At 37.9% G+C, this 27,795-nt stretch overlaps 3 protein-coding genes across 4 annotated transcripts; 1 reads left to right on the plus strand and 2 right to left on the minus strand.

The window, feature by feature from the left end:
• Positions 1–1,679: 1,679 nt before the first annotated feature.
• LOC146661074 (G protein-activated inward rectifier potassium channel 3-like) lies at positions 1,680–6,541 on the minus strand. Its single transcript, XM_085421188.1, has 3 exons — positions 6,075–6,541; positions 2,642–3,792; positions 1,680–2,165 (listed from the first exon to the last, which is right to left on the minus strand). Exons 2-3 carry the CDS (start codon positions 3,765–3,767, stop codon positions 1,969–1,971), a joined length of 1,323 nt encoding a protein of 440 aa, XP_085277314.1. The 5' UTR covers positions 3,768–3,792; positions 6,075–6,541; the 3' UTR covers positions 1,680–1,968.
• A 152-nt stretch (positions 6,542–6,693) lies between these two features.
• Positions 6,694–16,450, minus strand: zw10 (zw10 kinetochore protein). Its single transcript, XM_085421187.1, has 16 exons — positions 16,256–16,450; positions 15,236–15,370; positions 15,016–15,114; positions 14,177–14,254; positions 12,821–12,980; positions 12,444–12,596; positions 11,968–12,165; positions 11,656–11,792; positions 11,380–11,562; positions 10,844–11,067; positions 10,517–10,588; positions 10,252–10,421; positions 9,864–9,994; positions 8,999–9,130; positions 8,612–8,814; positions 6,694–7,294 (listed from the first exon to the last, which is right to left on the minus strand). Exons 1-16 carry the CDS (start codon positions 16,358–16,360, stop codon positions 7,174–7,176), a joined length of 2,301 nt encoding a protein of 766 aa, XP_085277313.1. The 5' UTR covers positions 16,361–16,450; the 3' UTR covers positions 6,694–7,173.
• A 925-nt stretch (positions 16,451–17,375) lies between these two features.
• Positions 17,376–25,958, plus strand: mks1 (MKS transition zone complex subunit 1). Of its 2 annotated transcripts, none has more exons than XM_085421190.1 (18): positions 17,376–17,687; positions 17,935–18,056; positions 18,854–18,906; positions 19,036–19,203; positions 20,307–20,401; positions 20,624–20,752; positions 21,104–21,208; positions 21,361–21,469; positions 21,569–21,625; positions 21,695–21,737; positions 21,834–21,896; positions 22,036–22,106; positions 22,199–22,268; positions 22,356–22,463; positions 22,870–23,003; positions 23,578–23,660; positions 24,376–24,473; positions 24,798–25,958. In XM_085421190.1, the coding sequence occupies exons 1-18, from the start codon at positions 17,611–17,613 to the stop codon at positions 24,899–24,901; spliced, it is 1,689 nt and encodes a 562-aa protein (XP_085277316.1). In that variant the 5' UTR covers positions 17,376–17,610; the 3' UTR covers positions 24,902–25,958. The 2 variants fall into 2 exon arrangements, with proteins under 2 accessions (XP_085277316.1, XP_085277315.1); XM_085421189.1 differs by having other exon boundaries at positions 20,304–20,401; positions 24,798–25,954.
• Positions 25,959–27,795: the final 1,837 nt, after the last annotated feature.

Consider the following 27,795-nt stretch of genomic DNA (forward strand, 5'->3'; position numbering starts at 1 on the left):
ATTTTTATTTTTTGCATATTGGTCACACTTAAATGTTTCAGATCATCAATTCAATTTTAATATTAATTTAATTTATTTAGGACAGTGCATGTTAATGAACATAAATGTAAAAAAAATTACATGAATGTAAACATACCAGATTATAGCCAAGGGCTAATTTCCATCTGTTGTCCATAAAACATAAAGACAAAGTTAACTGGAGTAAACATAGCATGCAGTTTGTGAAGGGGATCCTGATAATAGTTTGGGAATGGTCAGAGAGGAGTCTTTCCAGGGTCTGACGTGGAAAGTCAGCGCCACAGGTCTGTAATCCCGGGGGCCGCTGTGACGTCTTCCACTCTGCGGGCTCAGATTCACCATGAACAGTTAATGAAAGACTCCTCAAAGCTGGGGGCACAGGCCTTGAGGACAAGGGGACTCACCCTGTCTGGTCGAGCAGACTTGCCTGAGTGGAGTCTTCTCTGTTCTCTTTGAACCTGGTCACGATCGAAAACGATAGGTGTGGGAGGGGTGTCAGGATTTTCTCAAGATTTTATGGTGCAACGTGTAGAGAGAAAGAGAGTGAGTGGCTTGGCAGTGGATTGCAGGCTAACTACAGGTAGGTCAGTGGGGGGGGGGGCATTTACTGCAGTGTCAAATCTGTTGAAAACAAATCCAACTCATGGGATCTGCCCTCACCGAGGTGCTGAGTCTGTAACTGGGCTATGACAGAGTGCTAATGTCAAATGCAGCAGTGGGGTTAGCAGAGGGAGGAACATAAACAGCCACCAAGATTACATGGGTAAAATCCCTGGGCAAATAATCCGGCCTGAGTCCAACAGCGCACAGTTCAAAAATCACCAAACAACGGTGGACCTTTAAATTTAGATTTGCCATGCTACTCTTCTATTCACCTAGACAAGACCACAGACAAGTGACAGTGAGAGCAGGACATATGAAGCAATGTTGGTGAATCATTAGTAAAGAGGAACTGAGGGCAGCTATGAATAGGATGAAAGTGGAAAGCCGGATGGTCCAGATGACAACCTGTAGAGGTATGGAGATGTCTAGTAGAGCGAGCAATGGACTTTTTGACCAGACTGTTTAACAGAGAATGCCTGGATGAGGTCAGGTACCCGGGGTCAGCCATCCAAACCAATGGAGAGGGGACAAGAAAGGTGAAAAAAAGAGTGCATGCAAGGTAGAATAGGTGGAGGCCGGTGTTAGGGGTGATTTGTGACAGAAGGATAGCAGCTGGAGTAAAGGGTAAGATTTACAAGATGGTAGTGAGACCTGCTATGATATATGGCTTGGAGCTGGTGTCACTGAGAAAAAGATAGGAGGCTGAACTGGAAGTGAGACAGCTGAAGATGTTAAACATTTTCATTGGGAGTGAGCAGAATGACAGGATTAGAAATGAGAATATCAGGGGGGCTGAGCAGTTTGGAGACAAAGTTAGAGGCAAGTCTGAGATGATTTGGACAAATGCAGAAGAAGGGATAGTAGATATAGTGGACAAAGGATGCTGAAAATGAGGAAGCGCACAGAGAAAATGCATGCATAGGGATTGGTGTGACAGAAAAGGATGCTATGGATAGGGTGAGATGGAGGATCCACTATGGTGCCCCCTAAAAGGAACAACTAAAAGATGAAGAACAAAAAAAGAGGATAAATTTTATTTTACTTGATTTGAAATAAATCAGACACCATGTTATGTCAAAACATACAACAAGGAAAACAACAGAAATTATGGCCTCCCTGAGATTTATATTCATTAATATGATTGTCATTACTTCAGAGAATGTCACAGCTGGTGTACAAAAAGAGGTATGAAAGCCATGTTTGTCTTTAAAATTTAATAGATCATTGAAAATTACTCAGTTCACCTACTTACATAGCAAAATAATTAACTTTCCACATCAAGAAAGTAGATAAAATTACTACAACTGCAGATTCCTAGTTTCCACAAATAAGACCTGTTTTCAGTTTCTAAAATATAGATTCCTCATCCTTTGCATGGCTTCTGTTTCTTGCACTGAGTGGAGACATTTCGACTTCAAAGGTTTTGTCAAACGCACTGCAGTCCACAAGGAATGCTCCTTTTTCCAGGGAAATGCACGAAGCAAATCGGTGACCCCACAGAATCTCATCCTGTGTGTAGGATGTCCTTGCCTGGCATGTCATACCTGCAGAAAAGCATCAGCGGGTTAGGAACCGGTCACTTTATTGGAAAAAGATCCAACAGATTTTATCAGGACATAACTTTATTGTGTGCAAGTTTACATGAAAGCACATCTTTTTCTCTGCATTTATGCACTTTAGCCAGCACTGAGCCATAAGAATAAAGTTTTTTTTATAAACACAAATTTATTAATATTTTAGATGGTGAACAGTAACAGTAACCTTTTTCTTAGTTGGTTTCAGTTTGCCAACCACTCAAACAATGGCAAAAAAACTACCACAAAGCAGCTTTATGAAGATCTATGCTACTGTACGTGTTACTGTAACATCACAAAACAACCAGTAAACATCACAACAAGCAATAAAATCCCAGTTTAATAATAACACACATACTTAGCTCTTTTCAAAAATGACAAACAAGCAAAGTTGTAAACGTAGCTGTATCCATATTAAACAGCACAAGCACCACATTTCTACAAACCTGATGCCTCCACAATGCCTTCCAGGATAACGATAATCTCCAGTGTCTCCCTCTTCAAGCGCTTGGCCCCCACCTCCCAGAAGGGACTACTGTCATTGATGATATGGGCAATGGTTTGGGGCTCTACCAGGAGAAGCCTGTCTCCTCCAGTGTCATAGCCCAGATTGATCTCTGTCTGCTCCAGTGGGATGAACTCTCCCTCCTTGGTCTGCCTGGATTTGATCAGCTTGGCTCGGATCTTGGCGTCCACCATGTGGCTCTCTCGAAGGTCACCTATGCGGAAGAGCAAGCAAAGCTTCTCGTCACGCTCGCAGATGACGCAGTGTTTGCTGAAGATCAGTGTCTGGGCCCTCTGCTGTGGTCGGGAGATTTTAACGAACATACAGCCCACCATCACGGCATCGATAATGGAGCCGGTGATGGACTGGACCATCAGGAGCACCACACCCTCAGGACAATTAGCTGTTACCCTCCTGGTGCCGTACCCAATAGTCCTCTGGGTCTCCAGAGATAGCAGCAGGGCTGCGAGGTAGCTGTCCACATTTTCAAAGCATGCCTGCCACTGGGAGTCGTGGGCGTGTGCAATGTCGTCACGTAGCCAAGCATCTAAGAAGTAGATTGCACCAAAGGACATCCATGTGAGGATGTAACAGGCAGTGAAGACGAGAAGGAACCAGAGATATTTAAGATCTACTAATGTGGTGAAAATATCTGAAATGAAGCGACTCTTGTCTTTAATGTGTCCCAGATTAACCCTGCACTTGCCGTCCTTGGTGACGTAACGCTGGCGCTGATTGTTGGTAGTGACACATAGAGGCTGCTCGTCTCCCAGCAGCTTGCAGCGCCTCCTGAAGCTCTTTGCACTGTGCCACTTCTCTGTTGGAGAGAGAGCAATGTTGCCCCTGAAGGTTGATTGCCATTGAGAGCTCAAACGTTTAAAGTGTTTGTTACGATGCATGTGCAGAGATTTCAAAGTGTCTTCTACTGATTCTAGAGGAGTTTCTTGGATGACGTCCTGTTGATGAACCTCATGCTCAGCTGGAGCGAACACCTGAGAGGAACTCTCAGGTGGACACTGAGGCCCCTCTTGGGATGGTGGGGGTGACGAGCAGTTAGTGATCATCATGGATCAAAGTGAATTTATCTGCAACCTGAAATTGCAGAAAATATTACATAATATTCACAATATTCCAAAAATATTGCAGAAAAATGTGGATATGGATGATGTGATGTGGCCAACAATGATTCAACATTGCACACAGTTCATGCTTTATTGTCGGGGAGAGTTAGTGTACACAGAACAGAGTGGCTGAGTAAACCAATGGCTCTAGTCGTGTAGACGTTCAGAAACCAAACCAAGCATCATAGTGAAAAAGAAAGGTAATATGTGTGACTTCAGACATGACATGGTTGTTGGCTGAAACCAAACTTCCATTCTAAAGTAATTTAAATTAATTTAAAACAACAATCAAAATAATAAATCTGGTTCTTGTCATCCTTTTACTGAATAGAGAGAACACGACTCAGTCAAACTATTTATAATTATTTTATTTAATCATCTTCCGGAAGAGAGAGACATGCACAGCCCAAAGCCATTTTGCAGATCTCTAGCGTTAGAAACCAAAAATGGTTTGTATTATTTTGGTCCTTTACACGTCACACATAGTTTCGATAAAAACAACTCCTTCTGTGTTACTTAGTTCCTACTTAGTTCTGTCTGGTTTCCTGTATATGCCTCTGCAGCTCTGCACTAAACTTCCTGTTTTTCAGTCTGGCTGAGCACTTGGTTTATGAGTCAAAGCTGGCCTTGCTTTACAGGCCTTTATTATTAAAATACATAAAACAATATAATCTAAAAAAAAGGACTAAGAACATATATTTATTCTTTAACTATGTATTTACTTAGTCATGCTGCCAGGTCATCCTCTATTTATATTCAGGTGATTCACGAGGTTACCTCAGATTCAGATCAGCATAACAGCAGGTTTCATCTGTCTGAAGTGGGCTGATCAGTCACCGCTGCAACTTGTTGCACATGCAGGGATTGTCCTAATCCTTAAAATTAATCTGAACTACACCAAAGAATACAAAGGATTTGAAAAGATTACCAACTGTATTTGCCTGAAGGCTTAAATCTAGAAAGTAGTGTCCAGATGTGGCCAAAATTCATCTTGACTACATGTGTGCCCATCTGTGTAATACATTTACAGCTATCAAGCAACATGAGTCAGGGAGACAGGATTTTACTACAAGGAAACATTCGAAAACAAATAACAACTTACAATCTTAAATCTTTCTAGCCCATTTATGCTTTAGAGTTGCTTAAGGATTTTGAGCAACTAGTAGCTGTTTGTAGATGAGGGTGTCGCATATCTCACGTGTTGTATTGATAATATAAAACACCTAGCAAGATTTTTGTTTTAAAAATAAGCATCAGCCATATGTGATAATTGTCAAATAAGATGTAGTCTATAAATAAAAAGTAAACTATTATAAAATATAGTAGTTTATATAGTTTAACAATGATAAAAAAAAAATACTGTGTTACAATAGCCAGTTACAATCAATATAATTTAATATGAAGCTTAATTATGAACTCAGTCCAGACATTTTGTAAGGTGCAAGAGTATAAACAAATATGGTGGAAATACAGATTGATATTCAATTAGTATTATCTTCTACAACTTTGTAACTTTAGAGGTTTTATATAAACAATAGTCATTTCCATACATGTTGAACTGCTGTGGATGGGTTTTAGTCTTTTTTTTCTTCCTTTTTTGTTTCATTTTCAATGTAACCAGTCCTTGTGATGTTTTTTGTAACTATATTTACAATACGTTAATACTTAGTCAAAAAATATTTTGAGTAAAAAAAAATTACATTGCCAAATATTCCATGTTATGCTAAGCTGACCTGATTGGGGCACTCAGACTGACTGCTACTCCAGGCAACGAAAACCTGAAGTAAGTCGACAAGTACAGTATGCATGTATTTTTAAATTTTTAATGAGTTATTTCCAGGATATTCATTGGAAAGTAGAATATGTAGTGCAGTTCAATCAATAAGGGTACTGGCAGAAAATAATTCACCCACATTAGACTGTTTTTTTTGTTGTTGGTTTTGACAGGTAATCTTTGATGTTTCCCTCAATTTTCACTTTTTTTTTTTTTTACATTTTCCATATCCAATCAATCAGTTAACCAAATTAATCCAAATGTATCATTATGAATAAAAATTAATTTAATTTAGATTCCTGTGAAAACAAGCATTACATAAATACCACACAACAGTGTATCTGTGTTTTCTATTGCTTAAAATACAGGACAAGTAACTGAGTAAGTTTAGATAAAGAAAGCAAAGACAGTATTAATGTCTTATAGATTGAGTTCACATGTTCAGATTTATTTACTGAAAACGTGAAAACCCCACATACCTCTGCAAAGCATGTCTTAAGATGAACGCTGCTGCTGGTATAATGTAACTTCCTTCAGCTCATCGGGGTAATCAAATGGAGGAGGAGAGAGTTTAGAGTGAAGAGCTGCTGCTGTGGAAATATGCAGCTGTTTGTCTCCTCCCCCTCAATCGTTCAGAGCACAAACACTGACAATGTTTTTTCATTCTTACAGTCTGCTTTCACAAACCTAATATGATTCACGGTGCATTCAAAAGCCTGCAACAGTTTTTGGAACATTTCAGCCCAGATACTCTCACCCTAGTCAGATAATTTAATCAGCCCTGAACATAATAAAACCTGGGTGTATACAGTTTTCTTTAACTTTTGTAAAGCGATTTGTTGAAATGATGCTGGAAAAAGTTCCACAAAAGCATGGACACTTAAGGCTGTTTTATAGGTCATCTATCAGTGGTGGCAGCTGTAAATGAAACACAGACCCGACCGAATACAATACAGGGATCAAATTAACGAATGGAACTTACAAAAATAAGCTGCTACTATATTCTCTGCATACTGAGCATTATGAAGTTGTATGATGGCAAGACCCATCACCAAGAACACTCATCATTTCTATTCATCAAGAACAGCCTGGACAAGGTCTCGAAAAAATTGAGCGTTTCGGTTTATTTGGATAAGTTATATCAGAACACACAGACACACATGGAAAAATTCAGTTTCACTGCTCAAACAAGATAATTTGCAATACTAAGTGCAAGGTCCAGAGCAGGTCTTTCACAACATAATGGTCCTTTAGAGGCGCTTAGGTTCAAACAAATAAACTCCTGAAATCACATCAGTAAGTTTGATTAATGAAGTGCAGCAAAGTTACCCTGAATACAGCATCATGTGTCAATGGAGGGCAAGGTTCTGGTTACACCTCAGGGGGCTGGGGAGTAATAAATCCCCAGTGACAACACCTCAACCATTTATGTGATGAGCTGTTCAGCCTGTATACATGTAAATGTTTATATTTTATGCAAATAACAGAAAATAGAAATGAATAAAGGCAAAGAGTCCTTATTTCCACAGTGGAAAAGTGCTGTAGTATCTTGTTGGGATTTTTTCTCTTTCCAAGAATCTATTTGATTTTGGCCAAAGCTGCAGCTCTCCTCTCCGTATTCTGAAACAAAGCTCGGACCAGATTCTTCACCTCCGAACTCGAGAACTCCAAAGCCAGCGGACCTTTACTGTCAGCCCACCTATGGAGACGAATCAGAGACAAGTCAGACAGCCACACAAAAGAAAAGAGATATAGTAAGATACTTAGATCTTCCAGTCAAAGACTATTAATGGTCCCACAAAGTCATTTTAAGACCAGGGGGGATAAATCCTTTAGAACTGTGGCCCCCTCCAGCTTTAAGAAGCAGCTGAAGACTCATTTATTCAGACTGGTTTAACTAGTTTTAGGCAGTATGATGTTTTATGTATGCTGTTATACATATTATGGCTATGTTCACACTGCAGGCGAAAGCGCATCAAATCCGACTTTTTTGACCCTATGTGACCCATATCCGATCATGGTATGACAGTGTGAACAGCACAAATCCGATATTTTCAAATCCGATCTGGGTCACTTTTGTATGTGGTACTGAATCAGATACATATCCGATGTTTCAGAAAGCGACTGCTGTTTGAACGGTGAAGGCGCATTAAATCCGTCTTTTACGTCACTGACACAAGACAGACGCCAATTATCAGCGCCGGAGAAGCGCCCGATAAGACATCGCGAACGCTTCCTGGCTATCAGGTGAAACTGCTGGGAAGACAACGTTGGAGAAACGTGACCATTTTATTTGTACTGCATAATCTGCAGATTCTGACAAAAATCTGCAACTATCCTTTGAAGCACCGCTCCTCTAAAACAGCAATAACGATAATTATTAGGTTATCTACATTATTATGTAAATAACAAAATAGCTTAAAGCAAAAAATTGGGAAACGTAAAGTCTTTATATTAAGGGCCATCAGTCAAACAATACTGTTTGCTCTGGTCTAAACAGAGCGCGTTGTGTGTGACATCTTCTTTTGCGCATGCGGGCCGCTTTGAGCGTTCACACTAGAGCGCGTTTGCTGTCGCATTTTATTTGTAGTGTGAACGAGCAGACAAAAAAATCGGATTTGATCAAAAAATCGGAATTGAGCATCAAGACCTGCAGTGTAAACGTAGCCTATGTTTTTATCTTCTGTGCTTTTTTTTTTTTTTTTTTAATGCCAGTTTTTAATGCAAAGCACTCTGTGGATTATTTTCCTCCCCCCATGACAGGTACTGGATAAATAAATACATAAATAAATAAATATGCATGCATGTAAAAGCAGACTTATAAAAATTTATCAATGGAGAAATATCACTGTAAATTCCTACATACTAACTTTTCTTTTATAGCTATAAAAATATAACACCGTCACACTTACAAACAAGCCATTAATTTAAAGGCTGAATGGATTAAAAGTAATGACAAGCCACTGTTACACCACACCTTTATGTTATTTTCTGTGTTGTGAAGTTTCTTTCTTACCTGTCAACAATCTCCTGCAGATTGGCCTGCAGCACGATGACGAGCTCCTTGAAGGTGCCCCACTTCTTCACATAGAGGGGCACTTCCTCCTGATATTTCTTATTCTTCTTTTCCTCAGCCAGAGGGATAAAGACCAGCGGGCCTTCATCAATTATAGTTTGGCACAAAGTCTGGAGATGGTTCCCATCCTCAGAGGAAATGTCCTATAGTGACAAATACAATCCTTATTAAAGATTAAATATGTCAACTCCGAGCATGTAACACAGCATCCTAGTATTAGAACCTGAATTTCATATTTCATCAACCAAAGACAACATCTTATTAGGGCTTTATTATGACAAATGTTTATTTGCTTGATTCGTCAACTTTAATTTCAGTAACGCAAACCTCTAGCATCATGACTTTGGCAGTAACTTCTGTGATGGCTGTGTTGAGGAGGGTGCCCATGGCTTTACAATAGATGCTGACCGGAAGGACATCCTGCCAGACTGTACCCAACTGCTTCAACTGATGAATAACCTGCAATCAAACAAAAAGATGAGTGGAGCATGAGTAAAAAGCACTGCACAGCCTAAAGGGTGAAAATGGACTAACATGTATGTAGTGCTTTCCTAGTCTTACTGACCACTCAAAGGACTTTGAATGGATATTTACATTATACTCATTAACTATTTAATAAGGATATCAATTAAGAAAGCATTTCAGCTGCCCCTCGTGTGGCTCTGATGGAATTGATCCCCCCATTTAGACACCCCCATTTACCACAGTCTTTGAAAAGCCTTATTGGAAGGTGTAACTTAACCTCATACGCCTCTTTTCCACTAGCACCTATCTGGCTCAACTCGACTCTTAGTGTTTTCTATCAGTTGGTACTACCTGGCACCGGGTACTTTTTAGTACCACTCGGCCAGGGTTCCAAGCACCCAAGAGTCGAGCCGAATGGCTCTCTTTTTCCTTAAGCCAAAGACCCAGCAGCAGACATTCCTCAGTGTCCTCCATTGTTGTGTTGCATTTGTGTCACATACAAATAATGTCACGGGCCTCCTTGCTCTAATGACCCCAGCTACACTGAGGTTATACTCAATTATAGTTCTTAAACTACAAAACCGAGTTTAGTCGAGTAAGAACAAGTGGAAAAGAGGCCTGATCATGATATACTTCTATTCAAACCTTCTTCTAACAACAGTGCTAACCACCACATCAGCTTGGTGCCCAAACTCTTTTTCTATAATGAGCATTTCTCCCCACTCACCTGCCGTACTGCTTTGCTAGCTGCAGTGTAGTTATCTTCATCATCCAGGTTGCAGAAATTGTGAGCAGTGGAAAGTCGCTCCAGCAGTTCAGCTCTCTGAACATTCAGCTGGGCTAAGAAGCATTGGGCACCTGCAAGAAAAAGAACAAAAAGGGATAAATGTTTTTGGAGAGATAAGTGTGCTCATATTTCAAAGCAAACTGTAGATTGAATGTTGGTCCTTGGTAGGAAACTTTTGCCCCGATTTTGCCATAAAGCCCCTTTCTCTCTTTGGTCCAGCGTGACAGAAACTTGAAATCAAATCTTGAGTATCTGAATCATTAATAATTTGCATCTGGCAACAACAGAGGGCAGTTCATAGTACGACAATTCATGACAGAATGCTTACCCAGTTTCCTGAATCCTGGCACCATGTCAACAAAAGTTGCGACGCCCTCGCTGAGAGGCTGCGGCAGGTGGTTTCTGAAATGGTGACCCAGGGTGAGTAGATGATGGGCCAGGTACATGCAGTTGTTGTGCTGGATGGCAGCTAGGTGAGGAAATTTGAGCAGGTTTTCCCTGAGTAACAGAGAAACAACAGTTACTCATTTACATTTTCGCAATACATGTACTGCTTTTGTCCGTCACATGTTATGTGATGGAAACAGCCTTACTTGTGGTACGTTGGCACAACATCGTAGAACAGCTGGAAAATGTTTCTCACAGTGAAGAAGAGCTGCAAAGCACTGCAAAGAAGAACAGAACAGTTTTCAAATTGAGTGCGTAAAGAATCAACCTTCCCCGTGCAGTGTAAAGTCTATATATAAATAAAAGGATATTTTGACCTATTTTGGACAGAGGTATTGAAATCACTTTGAAACTGCAACAGCTAAGGGACAGTATTAGATTTCTCATTTTAGAAAAGCACAGAAGGATTATTATCAGGACTCAAGCATACATCAACACAAAACACAGTGAGCTCTCTCAGAACTGTAACAGACCTTTGTGTTGAGCTCCCAACAGCTTCACACAGAGTGTCGAGTGCCAGCTCCATCAGCTGCTGCACTGACTCACTGATGCGACAGGCTGGCAGCCTCAGACTCCACGCAGACAGCTGCTTTGAGTTCTCCATTGTCACCTCCTCCTTTAAGCTCTCTGGCTTGACCTTGCTCTCTGAACTTGGAGCTGGCAGCTTGGGGAGGCGAAGTTTTGAGTCTGGTGTGATCTATTACATAAAGTTTGTAAGAAGGAAATAATTTGCAGCAGGGGTAATTACAAGCGTAATCACACATGCATGTAATTTTGTACAACTCCAGTGGAATAGTTATTTAAATACATCTTCACACAACAGTTTTTGTAGCATATTTAGGAGGTGGCCTGATGAAAACCATTTAATGATTTTTACACAAAGATCTTAAAAGGATAAGGAAAACTTCACAATATTAGCTAAAAATACAACATAATTCATTTTTTGACATTCTGTGGAATGTTTTTCACATTATGATAAGAGAACACTCAGACACTCAGCCTCACATACTTTGACTGTGTTATGCATCTTTGAGGTCATGAGTTTACGGGCTGCTACAATGACGTCCTTGCACTTCTTGCTGGCAAAATGACAGTTAACATCTCTGGCATATTTGAGCAGGTCTGTGGAATCACCCTGCAGATACTCCATCTCCTTTAGAGACTTCTCGAACTCCTCTGTTTCCTTTATCACCTTCAACACAAAAAGAGAACAAATACATAGTAAAAATGTAGTTGCGTGTATTATAATATTATTATACTAGACAAAGAGCTGTTAGGTCCATACAGTGTTGTATTTCTCCAGCTGGCTGCTGTTGGTGGGGATGGAGTGCACCAAGCACTCATGTATGATGGTGTGGGACATTTCCTCCCAAATCAGCTCCCCCAAGATAGCGGACAACTTTTTATCACCAATCGACACGTCTGGAAAATAATAAACAAGTGACTTGCCTCTTCAACAAGACTCAGATGCAATATTTCAGGTTAGCATGGATAATTTCTCCTCATATTCAGTCTGTCATTGCTTTCTATGTAATGACCCCAAAAGATGTAAAACCCAGTATGTATTTTACAACCAGTACGTGCAGCCATACTGTACCTAGGAGGTGTGAATGAAGCGTCTTGAGCACCAGCAGCAGCTTGTTGTAGACCTTTGAAGGTGCGCATCGCTCCTCGTCGCTCTCCTCCAAACACTGCAGGGCCAGCGTGGTTCCCTCACCCTGCTGCTCAGTCACTCTCACAGACAGAGACGCGTACATCACCAACGGCTTCAACATGTTCTTCAAAAGCACCTGACCTGAATATCAACAGAAAGCATAAGTGAGCGGGGTTCTGACCTCAGGTACATTGTGCTTCAGAGCTAAATAGATTAACCTGGCTGACTCACTTGAGAAACATCTTTAACAAAGAAAATTATGTTATAAAAATTGCAGCGCTGTACCACAAATATGGTATAGAACAGTCACACATTTATCATAAATATTTTAAATGAAATAAAGTACATACAAGGTATTATACACATTTTAAAAGAACACAAAAGTACTGCTGCTTTATGGCGGTGCTGCTTCTTCTTACTGAAGAGTTTGATCTTGTGCTGAAGGTCTCCCTGGATGGCCAGAGCTTGCAGGACAGAGCTCAGTAGTGTAGGTGGTTTCAGTTCGCCATCCTTACTGCAAGCATTGCTCAGTTTCAGCTCCACCTTCAAGAAAGACATCTCCCCTGCAGGCTCTGGGAACACACACCCAAAAGCTACAGCTCAAGTATACTTTAAGATTATCTTATAAAATCTAACTAATGTGTTCAAGCCTGTTGGGCACAATCGTGGATAACGTTCTCACCTGGAAAAAGGTGAGAGCTAGTTAGCAATAGAGCTTGGCTTGTTTATTTAGCACATGAAATGTGGAAAAGAGCTCACACAAAGAGTGGTACCCTGTTCTTTCAGGATGTCTTACCCTTTGTGGATGGTAACTTCCAGATGACGAGGCGCTTCCATTCATCTCCCAGGTGGTAAATGAGGTTCTCTCTCTGCACTGTCAACTCAGAGCTGAGAGCACTGAGGAGCGGCAGCTCAGAAGTCTTCCAGCGCTTCAGTGATCCCACACTTTTCCTTGCCTTCAATAAAAATATGACCCATGAAGTAGTCTGTTTATGTCCACTCAGCTACCGAGAGAAAGCATCTTACACAGGCAACAGGACAACAACTGTGGAACAGTAACCAGGTCACTTTAGGGAAACAGTTCCCCTCTTCTTCATTTAAAAGAGTCACATGTACGCAGGAGGCATTCCAGCCATCTTTTTCAGTCTATTTAACACAGTTGTCTGGGGTTCTCTTTTTGTATAACTGAACAGCATTGTTAGTGCAGCGTATCTGGTCACAGTAACTGACACACACACACACAGACCCCAAAGGAACTAAAAAAAATCTTTTAACAATGGCCCATTTTATCATGGTATTTGTGTGATTGTATTTGTTCTGCCTCATCTTTACTGACACAGTCATGCCTTTTGTTTTTCAGCTGTACTTCACTTAGCTTAAAGCCACTGTATAGGCTCACTGGGGTGAATTGCACATTGGATTAGATATGTCACAAAAATGCCATTGAGTGAAAAGGCCAAACATAGCTAACTCTGTTTGAATTAACTACAAACAGCATACAACACTGACTGGCAGTGCTTTGTTCTTTTTTGGAACAGCTTTTATTATAATCACATTTATTTCAGATATATTGTAAGTGAACTTTCTGAGGAAGCAGGCAAATATGATCAAGTCATTACACCAGTTTTCAGTCACCCTCTGCTTTTTTCACCTCCACATTTTGTATCACTAAATATTTTAACTTGTTTGTGAAACATTAAAACAAATTTCTGTTTATCAAAATGAAAGGAAATGAAAGAACTTGTTAAGTAAGGTAACACAGACTTATTACCTTAACAGTAAGTAGAATAAATTAAATAGTACTGGACTGATGGTTAATGATTGCCTTGCCTTTCTAGTAAGTTGAGCACTCAAAAAGTCTCAGAAGCTCACATTTATCTATGCTTAAGCACTTTCTAACATTCACACGCACATTCAAACTCCAATGGATGTTATTCACAACTCAAGGTTTGGGATCTCGCTCAAGGACACTTTGGCATGCGAACCGGAGGAGTCCGCGACTGAACCTCTAACCTGCTTTACCACCTAACCTGGGGCTCATGTGTGCAGTCACCTTAAAAAGAAATTTCTGAGGCAGATAAATGCTGGTTTAGCGCTGAGTATTGTTTAAAGTAACCTAAGGCTGTGTGGACATGAATGAAGCAGCTCTTACTCTTTCCAGCCGGTTGGCAGCATCCACATACTTCTTCTCCAGTAAAGCCTTGTTGAATTCTTCCATTGCACTGTGAAACTGAGTCACACGGCAGATACATCAGTCACAGAAACATCTATACCGCCTTAAAAACAAACAAACAAACAAACAAACAAAAACCACACACACGCACACAAAAAACAGGATCTTTGCTAATAAAACACTTTGTCAAGTGACAGAGAAGCTGGCCAGTTCACCCTATTTTTCAGGATAATTTACAATCATAACTCATTGTTATTATTTTTATCATTATTGTTGTTGTTGTTGTTGTTGTTGTTGTTATTATATGAAAATACATTAAAAACAAAAACACTACATAGAAAAACAGAACACACAAATTCTCAAAAAATATAAACACAAAACATACAAGAGAATTAAAAACGAACATACATGCAATTAAAAACCGATAAGAGATGATTAAAGGATCACGAAAAGAACACAAACGAGAGAAGAAGAGACGCTATCACATCAAAGCAAATAATTAAAAATGTGTTTTCTGAAGTTTCATGAGGAAAAATTGATTTTGCAAGTCTCAGCTCGTCATGCAGGATTGTTCCATGCCAAGGGGTCCTATTACATTTAAGTGATGCTAAAACTAGTAAGAATATGAACTTCTGCATTTTGAAACAGTTGGTGTGCTTTTCCCTTTATATTTAAAAAAAACAAAACAAAACAAGAACAGTAGTAAAGTATCCTAGAGCAATAGAGACCTTTATTATGGGAGCTGTTTGGAGAAAGGACTGGTTGGAAGCATCCATGCAATTATTTGACTTTAATATAAAAACTCAAGAATAGTGTACCTCTTTTAGGTGTCCAAGCATTGTTATGATGACGGTATTTTTCTCCAGCTGTTGCTTCAGCTTTGTATATTCAGCCACGGCTACATGGACGTTCTGCACCTACGTCCACATCAACAAATACTTTAAAAGCATGCTACTAAGTTATACCACAAGAAAAACCTACTTCATGAAACAGAATGAGACCTGGTTCAACTTTCACTTTAAACAATTTCATACATACTTCATTCTCAATGCAGTTTTTTAGAGTGTCCATTTCTTTGGAGACTGCATCAACCTGTAACATCAGCTCCTCTGATGACTGGAGACTGGGCAGGAAATCGTTGTATCGCTTATTTATCATGTCGCACACCTCTTCCTGGAGAAAAGACATAAAGACAAACGAGTCTTTTATTTCATATTAATAATTATGAGACAACCATTTAACTTTTACTCATCTATAACCTGCTGAATAAGCTCAGATAGCACATTTTTGAAGTTTCTTAACGATTACAATTATTTGTGTGTTGTTGAAAATAAGCCTAAGGCTTAGTGTGTAGTGTAACTCCTATCAAAACACACAACAGTTGATATAAATACACTATGGTGGAAATCATGCAAAACCCAAATAAGAGCAGTTAATTTAATGCGGCAGACAAACGTGGAAGAAGGCTGTCAGAGCTGGCTAAAACTTTAACAGGTGTCCTGAAATCCTGTTAACTACAGCCTATTTATTACTATAAGTAAAGATATTAGACCTAAAAAAAAAATTTAAAAAAAGATCAGCTGGCGATAACTAGTCACCTGGTGTTTGTATCACCTACGATGCCCAGCCAGAAACATTAAGCCTGTTTAACCACGGCACGGCAACTCACATCATTCATTATAAGATCTGCATCAGACCAAAAGTCGTCTCTAAATCTAGAGAAAGCATAACTTATTTCTTAAGCTTACACACCTCCTCCCGTTGTACAGTAATATTTACAAGCCACGTAACCTAGGTGTCAGTACTGAGTCTGTACCACAGATAGCTTAGTCCAAATCTTGCTAAACAAACGAAGTTAACTCGCTTTGAGCTTTACTGACAGTCTGCATGTATTATCAGATTTTCTGGTTAATTTCTACATGCAGCTGAGTGTAACTTCAGGTAGTAAAGTTAAAGCAATGACGGGGACCTAACCGTAAACCCGCTAACAGCTAAGAGTTGGTTCAAACTTTGCGTAGCGCGACGTTAGCTGATGCTATGACGCTAGTCGGTGGTTACCTTTGTGTCCTCCACTTTTCGCGACATCTTGCTTATTTTGCCAGACAGATCCTCCTTCTCCAGTTTGCCAGAGCTGGCTAGAACTTCAGTCACAAACGACGCCATGCTTTTTAGTAACGTTATATTGTCCTAGCAAAACTGTGACAGGTCAGCACAACAGCAGCAGCTCAGGACCCGCCGACCGCTCTGATTGGTCCTCACTGTCGTCTTTGATTACGCCTGCAAACTGCTGCGAGATCAAACCACTACTGCCCCCAGGTGTTCCCGCAGGGTAGATGTAAATATTTTGGAAAAAAAGAGAAGAAGCTGACGCAAAAAGACAGTCATAAAAAAATCTTGTTAGTCTTTCATAATTTTTAATTTTATTAAACTTTTTAAACGGTTTTAAACAATTTTAATTGTTTAAAATATATATAAAATACACACAAAAATACTGTCTGAAGCTCAAATTTTCTGGTTTATATGTGGAAATTTTGACTCGATTTTAACTTTATTTTATCCATGTCTTGTTTTCTTTTTCATTTACCTTTGGTCAATGAGCTGGTTTCAGTTTTTGTGCAAATGTACTGTTTATAAAGTTGGGGGATCCTGCAGTCAGGTGAGACTGAAAAAGTCACTTGGATGAGTGACGAAACGTTTCTCCTATTGTAAACGCTACGTCCAGATCAACAATTGTTTTGTTTCTTTAATTACCCTGCAAATTTTATTTGATTAACTTACTTATCTTAATGGTTAAATTTCATATACATAAATCCAAATTTTCTAACGCAAAACCATACTTTCAATGCTTTTTAAATAAAACCAAACTATATGTTAAAACTATACAACTTTCCCAAAATATAAAAGCTTTTAAAACCATAAACTAATGCTTCTTGTTAAATATTATGTGATTTTGTTTCTTGACTGTATCTATTTGTTTTTACACTAAACCCCCTGACATTATGTTTTGTTCATTTATATATTTACTTTGTGTTTTGTCAATAAAGTCTATTAAAAAACAAACAAACAAACAAAAAAAAACGTCCAGATGACCAGACTCAACGCTTTGGAGCTTTGGTCAATGGGTGGCGATAATGCTGCTGTAATCTGGTGTTCAAACCGCAAAAAACTAGAAGAAGAAGAACATCGTTTATCTCTATGGCAACGACAACTACCAATTTGCCTCGCTTTGTCCACAAGTGTTTCGATTTATATTTTTATACACATATATACATTTTTTTACTGCTTACATTTACACCTTTGACTAATGTCTTTCTTTACGAAATGAAAGTATCTGCACAAAGGCGTATGTGTGTGCTAACTGCAGCTAATAAAAAGTGCTACGTGAGGAGCTAACATCTCACCGCTAAATAGTCATGACAGATTGCTGGAACACAGACACCGGAGAAGCTGTCTATCGGTCCCGGGATGCTATCAAAAACTTGAAAATAAAGTAAGTAGCCTATGGTTGTATTAGATCGTATTTTATACGAGTATCGAAGGACAACTCATAAAGAAAATGAGTATTACTGAGACCGAGATGAGACATTTTTGAGCTGTTTTTTTCACCAAACTATTCCACTACTTTCACTGTTTTAAGGAAAGAATGTGAAGATTAGAAATCTACGTCTACAAACATATGTGTTAACGCCAAGACACGTTGTTTCCACGCTTTATTTCCATTTGTTCACATCCTTTAGGGTGCGCATAGAGAGAGTGACCTCCACATCAGCTCTCACACAGCATCTCCAGCAGCAGTTTCTGTCCCGGCAAGACAGAGGAGCAATTGAACTGGAAACACTGTCATCACAAGGCCAGACAGGTAAAATTACATTGAGAAACTACTTATTTTTTGCTTGGTTAGTGTTGAGTCGACGTTTGATTTCCGGCTTTCCAGCTTGGTTTTAAAATTTATGTTCAAGCTGTGATCATTTGCAGGCCTTGAAGTTTACTGAGGATGTTGCATGAGTTATTATGGCTACATAGCTCAAACCTCTAGCCAGTTTAAAGCTGGTATAAAGGTGGACTTTGCATGAAATAAAAAAGAGTGCTACATTTAAATTGGCAGTTAGTCACCCTGAGTAAACTTTAATACTACAGCCTTTTCTGCACCAGTCCAAGCTGTCCTACAATACTTCCAACTACCCCGTTAAGCCTTCAAGCTTAGCCCATAAATAACAACACAACATTATTATCATTCTTTCTGTGTTTCAATGTCACTTGCTGAACAGTCCTTGGTGTTGAAAATGATCAGTCATCTTTCCTCATTTTCTCTTTCCTGTCCTCTTGTTCTTAAATTCTGAGAACAAAGTTCTCTTATTTTTCCTCAGAAACTGGCTGTACCTGCAAAAAAGTATAACTGAATAGTATTCCAACCATAACTTAATTCACATTCTGCATGTATTATTAACATAAGTTGTCTGGAAGCAACCTCAGGCTGCAGCACCTGAAAAATTGACATAATTGATACAATTTCTTCATTAAAGCCTCTATTATAATTAATTATTTATTAATGGTGTTCTGAACTGGGGCGTGGCACTTGTATTTGCCCATATTAGGATGGCTCTTTCCTTTGAGGCTTATTTTAATATCTTGGCATTTATGCTACTCTGACATCAGGTGATAATGAAGAGGAGCTAGTGGTTGGCTGGCAGGAGAAATTCTTCAGTCAGGTAGAATTTTGAATATTTAACATCCTACTCTCACTGCAAATTATATTGAAAACAATTGAAATGTTTACTATTTAAAACTGGACACTGGACATTATTACTTTACATTTCTGTGACTGTCTGTAATTCCAGTATGAAATGGAGCTGTTCCAGAACGAAGCAGCATGTCAGACCCCTCTGGACCGTCAGTACCACACAGAAGTCAAAGCCCTCAACAGGGGCAAGGGTCGACGCAATCGCAGAATTTTCACATACACCGATCATGACCGCTACACCAGCTGCCTTCCAGTACATCAGCTGGTAGGTTGCACTGTATTCTCACTGTATTTGTCCAACACGACAAGCATATTTGCAGAGGTATTCCAAAAGTAATGTTTTTTTTTTTATAAATATATTTAAATGGGACACACTAAAGGCTAGATTTGGACCAAAAACATGTTGTAGGTTTAGAAGCAGTTACAGTATTTATCACCTATGAGTGTATCCCTTTATCATGTGACCAAATGGACGTGTTTACTGTAAAGGCTTTTTGCAGTCCTCTGTGTGTTGTGCTTGGTATTTGTGGCATAGTGCAGTCTGGCTATCCTTAAAAACCTTACACAGATCTATCAAGTAAAGTTTTGTGGATTATCATGTCTCATAAGACATGCCTGCCAGCAAAGTTCAAAAGCAATCCTTTTAACCACTCATTTAGTGGCCGCATTAGGCCCTATCATGATTGTTGTTGAACTTTTTGTGCCCAATAATGGCCATAATTTCAAATTTGCAGGGAACATGCAACACATTAAATATAAAAATGTAGTGCAGTGTATCCAAAGTGCAGGTGTACCTATCTTTAAGGTGTATTTTTAGTACAAGGACGTATAGAGTACATCATGCAGTTCATAATGCAGTTCATAGTGCAAATGAATGATACATCCATATAGTTTCAGTGCATAATGGTGCATAATTGCTCATACTTACTGAACAGGTGATGTTGAGGGTGGGAGAGGTTAGTGATGATGATGCTGGCAGCCTTCCTCATGATTCTGGTGGCATATTGTGATGATATGGAGGGCAAACTGCAACCAGTGTTCTTGAAGGCTCTCCATAATACTTTTCAAGCTGCTGTTTGTCCTGACTGTTTTACCGTACCTGTCAGGATGGAGAAAGTAAGCATGCTGTCTGTGATGGCTCTGCTCACAGTACTTTCCCTGACAGTTTTTTTTTTTTTGATAACTCTGATAGTTTGACAACTTATTTGCTACACATGGTCTAGACTTTTCTCTCCAAAAGCAACCAGCTTTGCAGATTTCTAATTTTTATTTATTTGTGCAAAATAAATCTAAGACCCCAAACTGTGCAGTTCCAGCTTCTCTAACTGTGTTTGTGTGTTTCTTGTGACCTTGTGGCCCTCGCAGCAGCATGCTACTGACATATTTACCACCAAATCCAACCCAACCTTCCTGGCTGAGAGGATGGCCAGTGTGAGACACAGACGTCAAGAAAGACGCACCATGTGGGTGAAACTATGTTTTCAGATTGATTAAAAACCTACATTGTCTTTCCTCATTACATTCTGTGTATTATTTTCTATTCATCTTCCTGTCTAAATCCATTATAATCCACCTAATGATTCTTTTCCTAATGAAAGTCAAGACATAAAAATAGGATATAATCCTAACTCTAGGTATAAACATGTAAAAAGTAATGCTATATTATTGGCTGGCATGCTTTGCAGGGATTCCAGTGTCCCAAAGTCAAAAATCATCAACTGGGAGCCAACAGAGGAGTTTGTGAGGAACAGGCATGTGGTCAATAATGTCATGCAGACCATGCACATCATGGGGGACCTGGGCGCCAGTGGAAGGTAAGGGAGTCGGCTTTGTTCACACTTTTGATCTCTCATAAAAAATGCAGAAAAAGTTAGTCTTCATTTATTAGGCTTCACTTTCTTAGAACATGTAGTCTGTACTCTGTGTTGGTGACTTTGCTGTCTCTCAGATCAGAGAAATCCATTACCATTAGTATCCATTAGTATGCAGTGTAGGCCCTGCTTGTTTTAGCTTTTCGAGGGGCAGCTTGTCTTGCAGCACAAAGTGAAGGAGTTAGGAAAACTTTCAGTCTATCAGGCATTTTTCTTCTTGTTCTCCTATTACTAGGGTTGATTTATTCAGTGTTTCTTATGTGATTTTTCTGTTTGTGTTTTTTGTTTCCTCAGGCTGGGCCAGAAAGAAAATGAATGTTTGCTGGCAACTATAAAAACCGATGGCTGTGGAACAGTGATTGTAAAACCTGATTTTAACAAAGGCAAAGAGCCCTACAGGCAAGTCTTCAGCATCAGTGGAGATGCGTAGCTCAAGTTCTCACTGATAAATTATTATTATGTTTGATACTAACTGAAAAGACAGCAAAAGATCATGTCAGAAGGTGATGAATTAAATGCAAAGCTGGTGTGATGTTTGTATTGTTGTGCAGGATTGTAACAGAGGGGGAGAGGAGAGAAGTCTGGCGTCTCACTGTTGAGAATGTATCGGCATGTATGAAACCTGAGGACAAGGTCAGGGAGCAGAACATGTACAAAGATGTGAGTTCATCTTCATGCTTATTTTTTCAGGCTTCAGAAAAAGTATAGTCAAATAACAGGTCTAATCACACAAATACATCTACCTTTCTCTCTTTGTAGCTGTACATAAGGCACAAGGAGTACTTAAATAGCCTCGTGGGACAGGACTTTGAAATGGTAAGACACCTAAGGTCAAAGGATATAGTCACAAATTGTCTTTGTTCTTACAAGATTTTATTCCTGTAGCCTCCTCTAGGTATTCTGCGTTACATGACGAATGGAGAGATAGGTGAGTAGAAATACTGTGCCCATTTTTACAGATACTTTAGGAAACTAACAGACTTCATCATTCAAATGTCCTTTTTTTGTTCTTCTCTCTGCCCAGTCTCAGCTCAAGGCTTTGAATATGATAACTTGTACATCCACTTCTTTATGGAACTGCCCAACAGTGAGTCACATGTGATACTTCCAGTATGCAGATGCACTGTGCACTTTATAATGAATTCATTGCATTTAATTTGCCAATTCAGCCTATATTATTATTATTATTATTATTATTATTATTATTATTATTATTATTATTTAAGATTGGTCCAGCCGGCCATTCCAGTCTATGTCAGGGGTTACCCAGACCTGTCGGACTAAAACATTAGGGAAGGTGTGTATTGAAAAGAACTATTTGTTCAATATATTGACAGCATGGCTGTTTGATGAGATATGTTAAACTCTGTATGTTCTTTCGGCTAACAGGAAAACGTAGCTTTCTTTAGCTACCCCTTCCACTTCGAGGCTTTCTACATGACCGAAAAAGAGAGTGACCGTTAGTATCAGTAACAGATAATTGTCTTTAGGTGATTCACTGTTTTAAAAGGTTAAACTGACACAAGTTTCTTGTTTCTAATTTCAGACTCAGTCCCACAGTGGCCAGTGCTCTACTTCAAGGTTCTTTCACTGGACTCCTGGCAGCGTTATCGAACTGAAGGCTATGGCTATCTGCTGTTTCCTGCTATGCCTGGTATGCTATGTGTACTGGAAAACTGATGGATTGAAATTAGGGGAAAAAATATATATTGATAATTTCTCATATTCTAAGATTACACATTCAGAATAAACGGAAGTCCCAAACCCAGTTCAGTTAATTTACCCTATATTATAAATAAGCATGCCCTATGTATGTAGCATTTTTGCTTAGAAATGACTAAAATGAATAATCTTTGGTTAAGATGTCCTGTTCATCAAATTTAATCAGCCAAATGTTGGAGCTTAAGTTAACATTTAGAAAATATATTTTTCCAATTATTAAAATTTTGCATTTTAAAATTTTTATTTCAGATAAAAATGTTTTGATTAGTTATAAAAATCACAACTTTTTATTGTCCTGCATTATATGTTTTGTCTGCATTTATGTGTGTGCACGCCAGGTAAACACACGATGACATGTCACACATGGAGACCCCTTCAGATGGGGACGGTTTCTGCACTCAGGCGCTTCTTTATTGGAGGTTCTCCAGAGCTTGAGGACCACAGCTACGTCAGAATACCAGGGACATTCAAGGTGGGGTCAAAACTCTGCAGAGGCTATATGGATCTGACAAATGTTTACACATAATTTAAGTGTATGTTTTTTCTGTTTTGCTTAAAGAGGATTAGATTTAAAGATTTTTATTTTTTTTATTTGTTTTTATGAATAAAAGATTGCAGAACTTAACAGCTGCTTAAAATGCCACACTGGATTATAAAGAAAATACTTAAACTTTAATTAGGATGTTTGCCTATTCAAATCATATTCTAATTCTTGATTTAATAATTAAATTATTTACATAATACAATTAATAAACCCAGTAGGCTTACTGCATTACTTAATTAAACAGGGAATGACTTATTTGTTAAACTACAATCTGTTAAACATTTAAATGTACCGTACAACAGCTTAACATAAGTTCTGGTTACAGCAATGTGTGCATACATGAGACCTTACAAATGCAGTGGATAAATTTAACTCCTGGTACAATTATGAAGGCATTCTTTAACCTTCTAGTTTTATATACATGTTTTATGTTATGTTAAATATGATCATTTTTGTTTTATTTTATTTTTTAATATGTCTGTATGTCTGTGTGTGGCTGCAGGGGGAGAGGCTCAGTCGCTTTGGCTTCTGCACTGAAACCACAGGAAGTGTCACTTTTAATCTCAACTGTATTCAGCAAGCCAGGTAAGTAAAGCCTGGCTTCAAAAAAGTAGCCATGCATAGAGTGCCTAAAAAATTTATTACACCACCACCCAATGTAAGGTTTATGCCACAGCTGCCCTAAATGAACAGTATTGGTAATTACCAAGATCTTTTCTAATGTTTTGTAATGGTTAACCACCAATTTACGTGAGCTATTTAATTGAAATTGAAATTGAAAATAGTAAAGAACACTATTATTGTTGTTAGTATTATTATTATTATTATTATTATTATTATTATTATTATTATTATTATTATTATTATTATTATTATTATTAATGAATGAAATGAAAACACGAATTCCAGTCTAATAAAAAGGAATTTGATTTTTAGTTTTAAACAAGTGTTTGACTGATTTCTAAAATATTTGTTTTCTTGTTTTTATGACAAGTAGTCTAATAAACTTGTTAAGTATTGTACCTAACATTTAATAGAAATACATGTACTACTTATATGGTTGGTATGCTCTACATTATCTGCATTGTTATAGATTATCACATTTCTTCAGTGGCTAGACTTTATTCGTTTCAACACAGCAGCAAATCTACAACTTCACAACTGTCTCCTATTTCACAGTCCCAAAATACACTGTAATTTTATTTTTATGTTAGTGCAGGTGTTGAAAATATAAACCTCTGTTTGTGTGCATTCAGATGATCATCAGTGATAACATGAAATATTTTAATTTCATGTGCAGGGCCTTTGTTGATACCGCCATGTTGAAGAAGAGGAGACAGAGAGTTTTTGACCAGCTGGGAGGATTTAGTCAGCAAGGAGCTGTTTGCACCATCCTGGGTAAGAAGTCTGGATTTTCAGGACCCACTGAGCTTAGGCTATTAGTTTGAAAGCTAAACCCTGTGGGAGATCAACTCGCTGAGATACAAGTTTCTTTCAGCTCTTCAGCCTGACATATGTGAGATATGGATGGATTGGTTATAGCTTGGTTTGTTTTCTGAGCTACAAAATGTAGCGTATTATTTCAGACCAGTTATATGTAAAATCAAGAAAACAGTTAACCTTTTTTTTCTTTGTTATTTCTGTTTGTATTCGTTATAAATTGCTATGTAAGCCTTCTCTGTATGTGTGTAGTATTCGACTGGTACTTTCTTCCTTTTGCAGAGGCCTTTCAGAGGGCCAGGAAAAAGATGCAAGAAGCCCGAAAAAGTCTTCCACAAGACCTGATCAGCAGCGCTTCCCAGCTACAAATCGAATCCTCTGCTTAAGTCTGAAAAATGGAGTAGGGCTGTTACTGTTATTTTTGGAAGTTTAGATTATAGATTATCACTGGCTGTGATATAAGTGCGTTTTTCTCACAAAGAGGAAAACCATGTCTGAATGTTTTAATCTTTGTATTTATGGCTAACATAGTGGATGGTGTACTAATAAAGTTACAATATGAGTGAAGCTGGTAGTTAATAGAGAGCAGAGCCATTATACCTGCTGTGTATGGTTGTACCTGGTAATGCATTTTTTTTTTTTTTTTTTTTAAAGTCACTGTTTATATTTGATTTCAATAAAGGGTCCGATTGTTGGCGTTAACTGAGGCTTTTAAAAACTTGTGAATATAAAGTAATGTTTTGAAAGTTTGGTTTTATATTTTCTGTTGGTTACTTCAAATCTCAATGTAGTTGCCATATTTGTTGTAATATAAACATTTTATATCAACTATTACAATTATCTTTAAATACTTAAAAAAAACATCTAAATCTTTTTTCTTCGTGCACTATATTTTATATTTGGTATATGATATTTAGGGGCATTCATACAGTAGTTTAAAGCTGTTCACACAGTCTAGATTGTTTGCTTCTTCCACTGAAGCACAGGTTTTGCTTAATGCAGTTCAGCATCTTAATAGATGACTTAAATTCAATAGGATTTCACGCTTTCATTACTCAACCTTAGTTATCTGTAAGCTTTAGATCAGGGGTTGGAAACAAGCAGGACAGCAGCCCTCGAGGCCTGGAGTTCGACACCTGCGCTTGAGATAGTGGAATTAGGGCTGCCACAAACGATTATTTTGATAGTCGACTAGTCACCGATTCTTTTTGCGATTAGTCGACTAATCAAATCCATTGAAGTAAAACGTACAGCTTATTGCACCAGCAGCATCTGCTCTTATATAACTATCATTAGCTTACAGCTTTAAGTGTTTAAGGTCTGTGCTAACTAAAAATAAAGACAAAATGATAGTTTATTAAATTTTAATGAAATTTGCAGATTGTTTCGGTGAAGTTTAATAAACTCCTTGCTAGGGGTGGGTTTTTATAATCGATTCATTGATTAAAATCGATTATGGCTTGGATAACGTAAAATCGATTAATTAAAATCCTGAATCGATTTTTTAATATAAATTTATTTTGCCCGAAATGCCAGAATCTCTGGTGACATCTCACAAAATTTCAAGAACCACCAAACAGCTAAGACAGTAAATGAGAGCAGGAACACGGATTCTGCACAAAGACTTAAACACACAGCACGACCCGCGGATCAGAATCATTTAGATGTCGCCTTTCTCACCCGACAGCACGGACACGGTCGGGGCTGAAAGCCGACAGCTCACTGATTCTGATAGAAAAAGTAAATATTTTAGATAATGTTGACAAATGTAAGACAATCCTAAATAAGTGGTTACAAAGAGACATAACAATTTTTGGAAGAATATTATTAACCAAAATGGATAGTTTATCTAGATTTATATATCCAGCTTACTCTCTATCAATATCGAATAAAGTTATTAAAACAATTAATAGCTTGAATTTTAATTTTATTTGGAGAAATAAGTGCCATTATATATCTAAAGATGATTTGGTTAAACCATACATTGAAGGCGGTGGAAACGCAATTGATTTTGACATAATGAATGGTGTTTTGAAACTTAAATGGTTAAAATCCTTCCTAAATAATCCACACTCCATTTGGTTTTTTATACCAAGTAAGGTCTTTAACACACTAGGGGGTATCGACTTTCTCCTAAAGTGTGACTTTGAAATTACTAAGCTACCTGCTAAACTCTCTGAATTCCATAAACAGGTCCTTCTTTATTGGAAAATGTTATTTAAACATAATTTCACTCCACATAATAGCCCAATTTTGAACAATAGATATATACTGATGAACAGAAAATCTATTTTTATTCAAGATTGGTTATCAAAAGGTGTTTGGGCAATTGCCCATTTTGTAGATGAGGAAGGACATGTTCTAGGACATCAAGATTTTTGCCAAAAGTTTAATATCCAATGTTCTAAAAGTAAATTTAATCGGGTTATAAAATCCATTCCATTGTCACTTAAAAACATAATTGTAAATGATATAATATATTCTGACATCTCCCCCAAGTTAAGGCAATTATATATAGATGGTATTCGATTTTGTGATGTTAAATGCAACAATAAGTTTCTTAGATCTTCATTAAGGAGTCTTTATTCTCCAAATTTACTTAGACGTAATTACATATTAAAAGATTTCCAAAGGGAAGAAATTGAAAAAATAAGAACTGATTATATCACCTTCCCTATCCCTCCTAAAGGGAAAGAAGTCCAATTTAAAATCTTGAATAAAATTTACCCGACAAATAGACTCCTTAGTGATAGATTCAAAATAGAAACGGGTAATTGTGTATTTTGTGAAACAGAAGAGGAGGATTTGGACCATCTATTCTTTTTGTGCAATTTTATACAAATATTTTGGTTGGATTTTCATACCTGGCTTTATTCCAGTGGGATTCAAATTACCCCATTTACCTTAAATATGATAATGTTTGGAGTGTTTTTGAAAGAAAAGAAAGCTAATTATGGTGTTAATGTGTTATTAATCTTGTGTAAGTATTTTATACATAAATGTCGCTTTTTTAAGATTAAACCAACACTGGCTCACTGGAAAAACGACCTAAACCTGTTGGTTAAATCTTTGACTTTAGTTAAAAAGAAAAAGGCTGCTTTTTTTGTTTCCTTTGTAGAAGATTTTGATTTAGTGAGTTAATAATCTGTTAATTTATGTGACCCCATCTTTATATTTTATTTTCACTATATATGAAAGTTGCTAATATGTAAGAAATGTTTATTCTCTGAATCTGTAATATATGGTGCATTTTGTTTGTATGTTTATATTACTAATAAAA

Source organism: Rhamphochromis longiceps, linkage group LG10 (genome assembly GCF_057381845.1).
Source record: "Rhamphochromis longiceps isolate RC_006_pf linkage group LG10, R_longiceps_female_GT1.1, whole genome shotgun sequence".
In the NCBI taxonomy this organism is placed as follows: Eukaryota; Metazoa; Chordata; class Actinopteri; order Cichliformes; family Cichlidae; genus Rhamphochromis; species Rhamphochromis longiceps.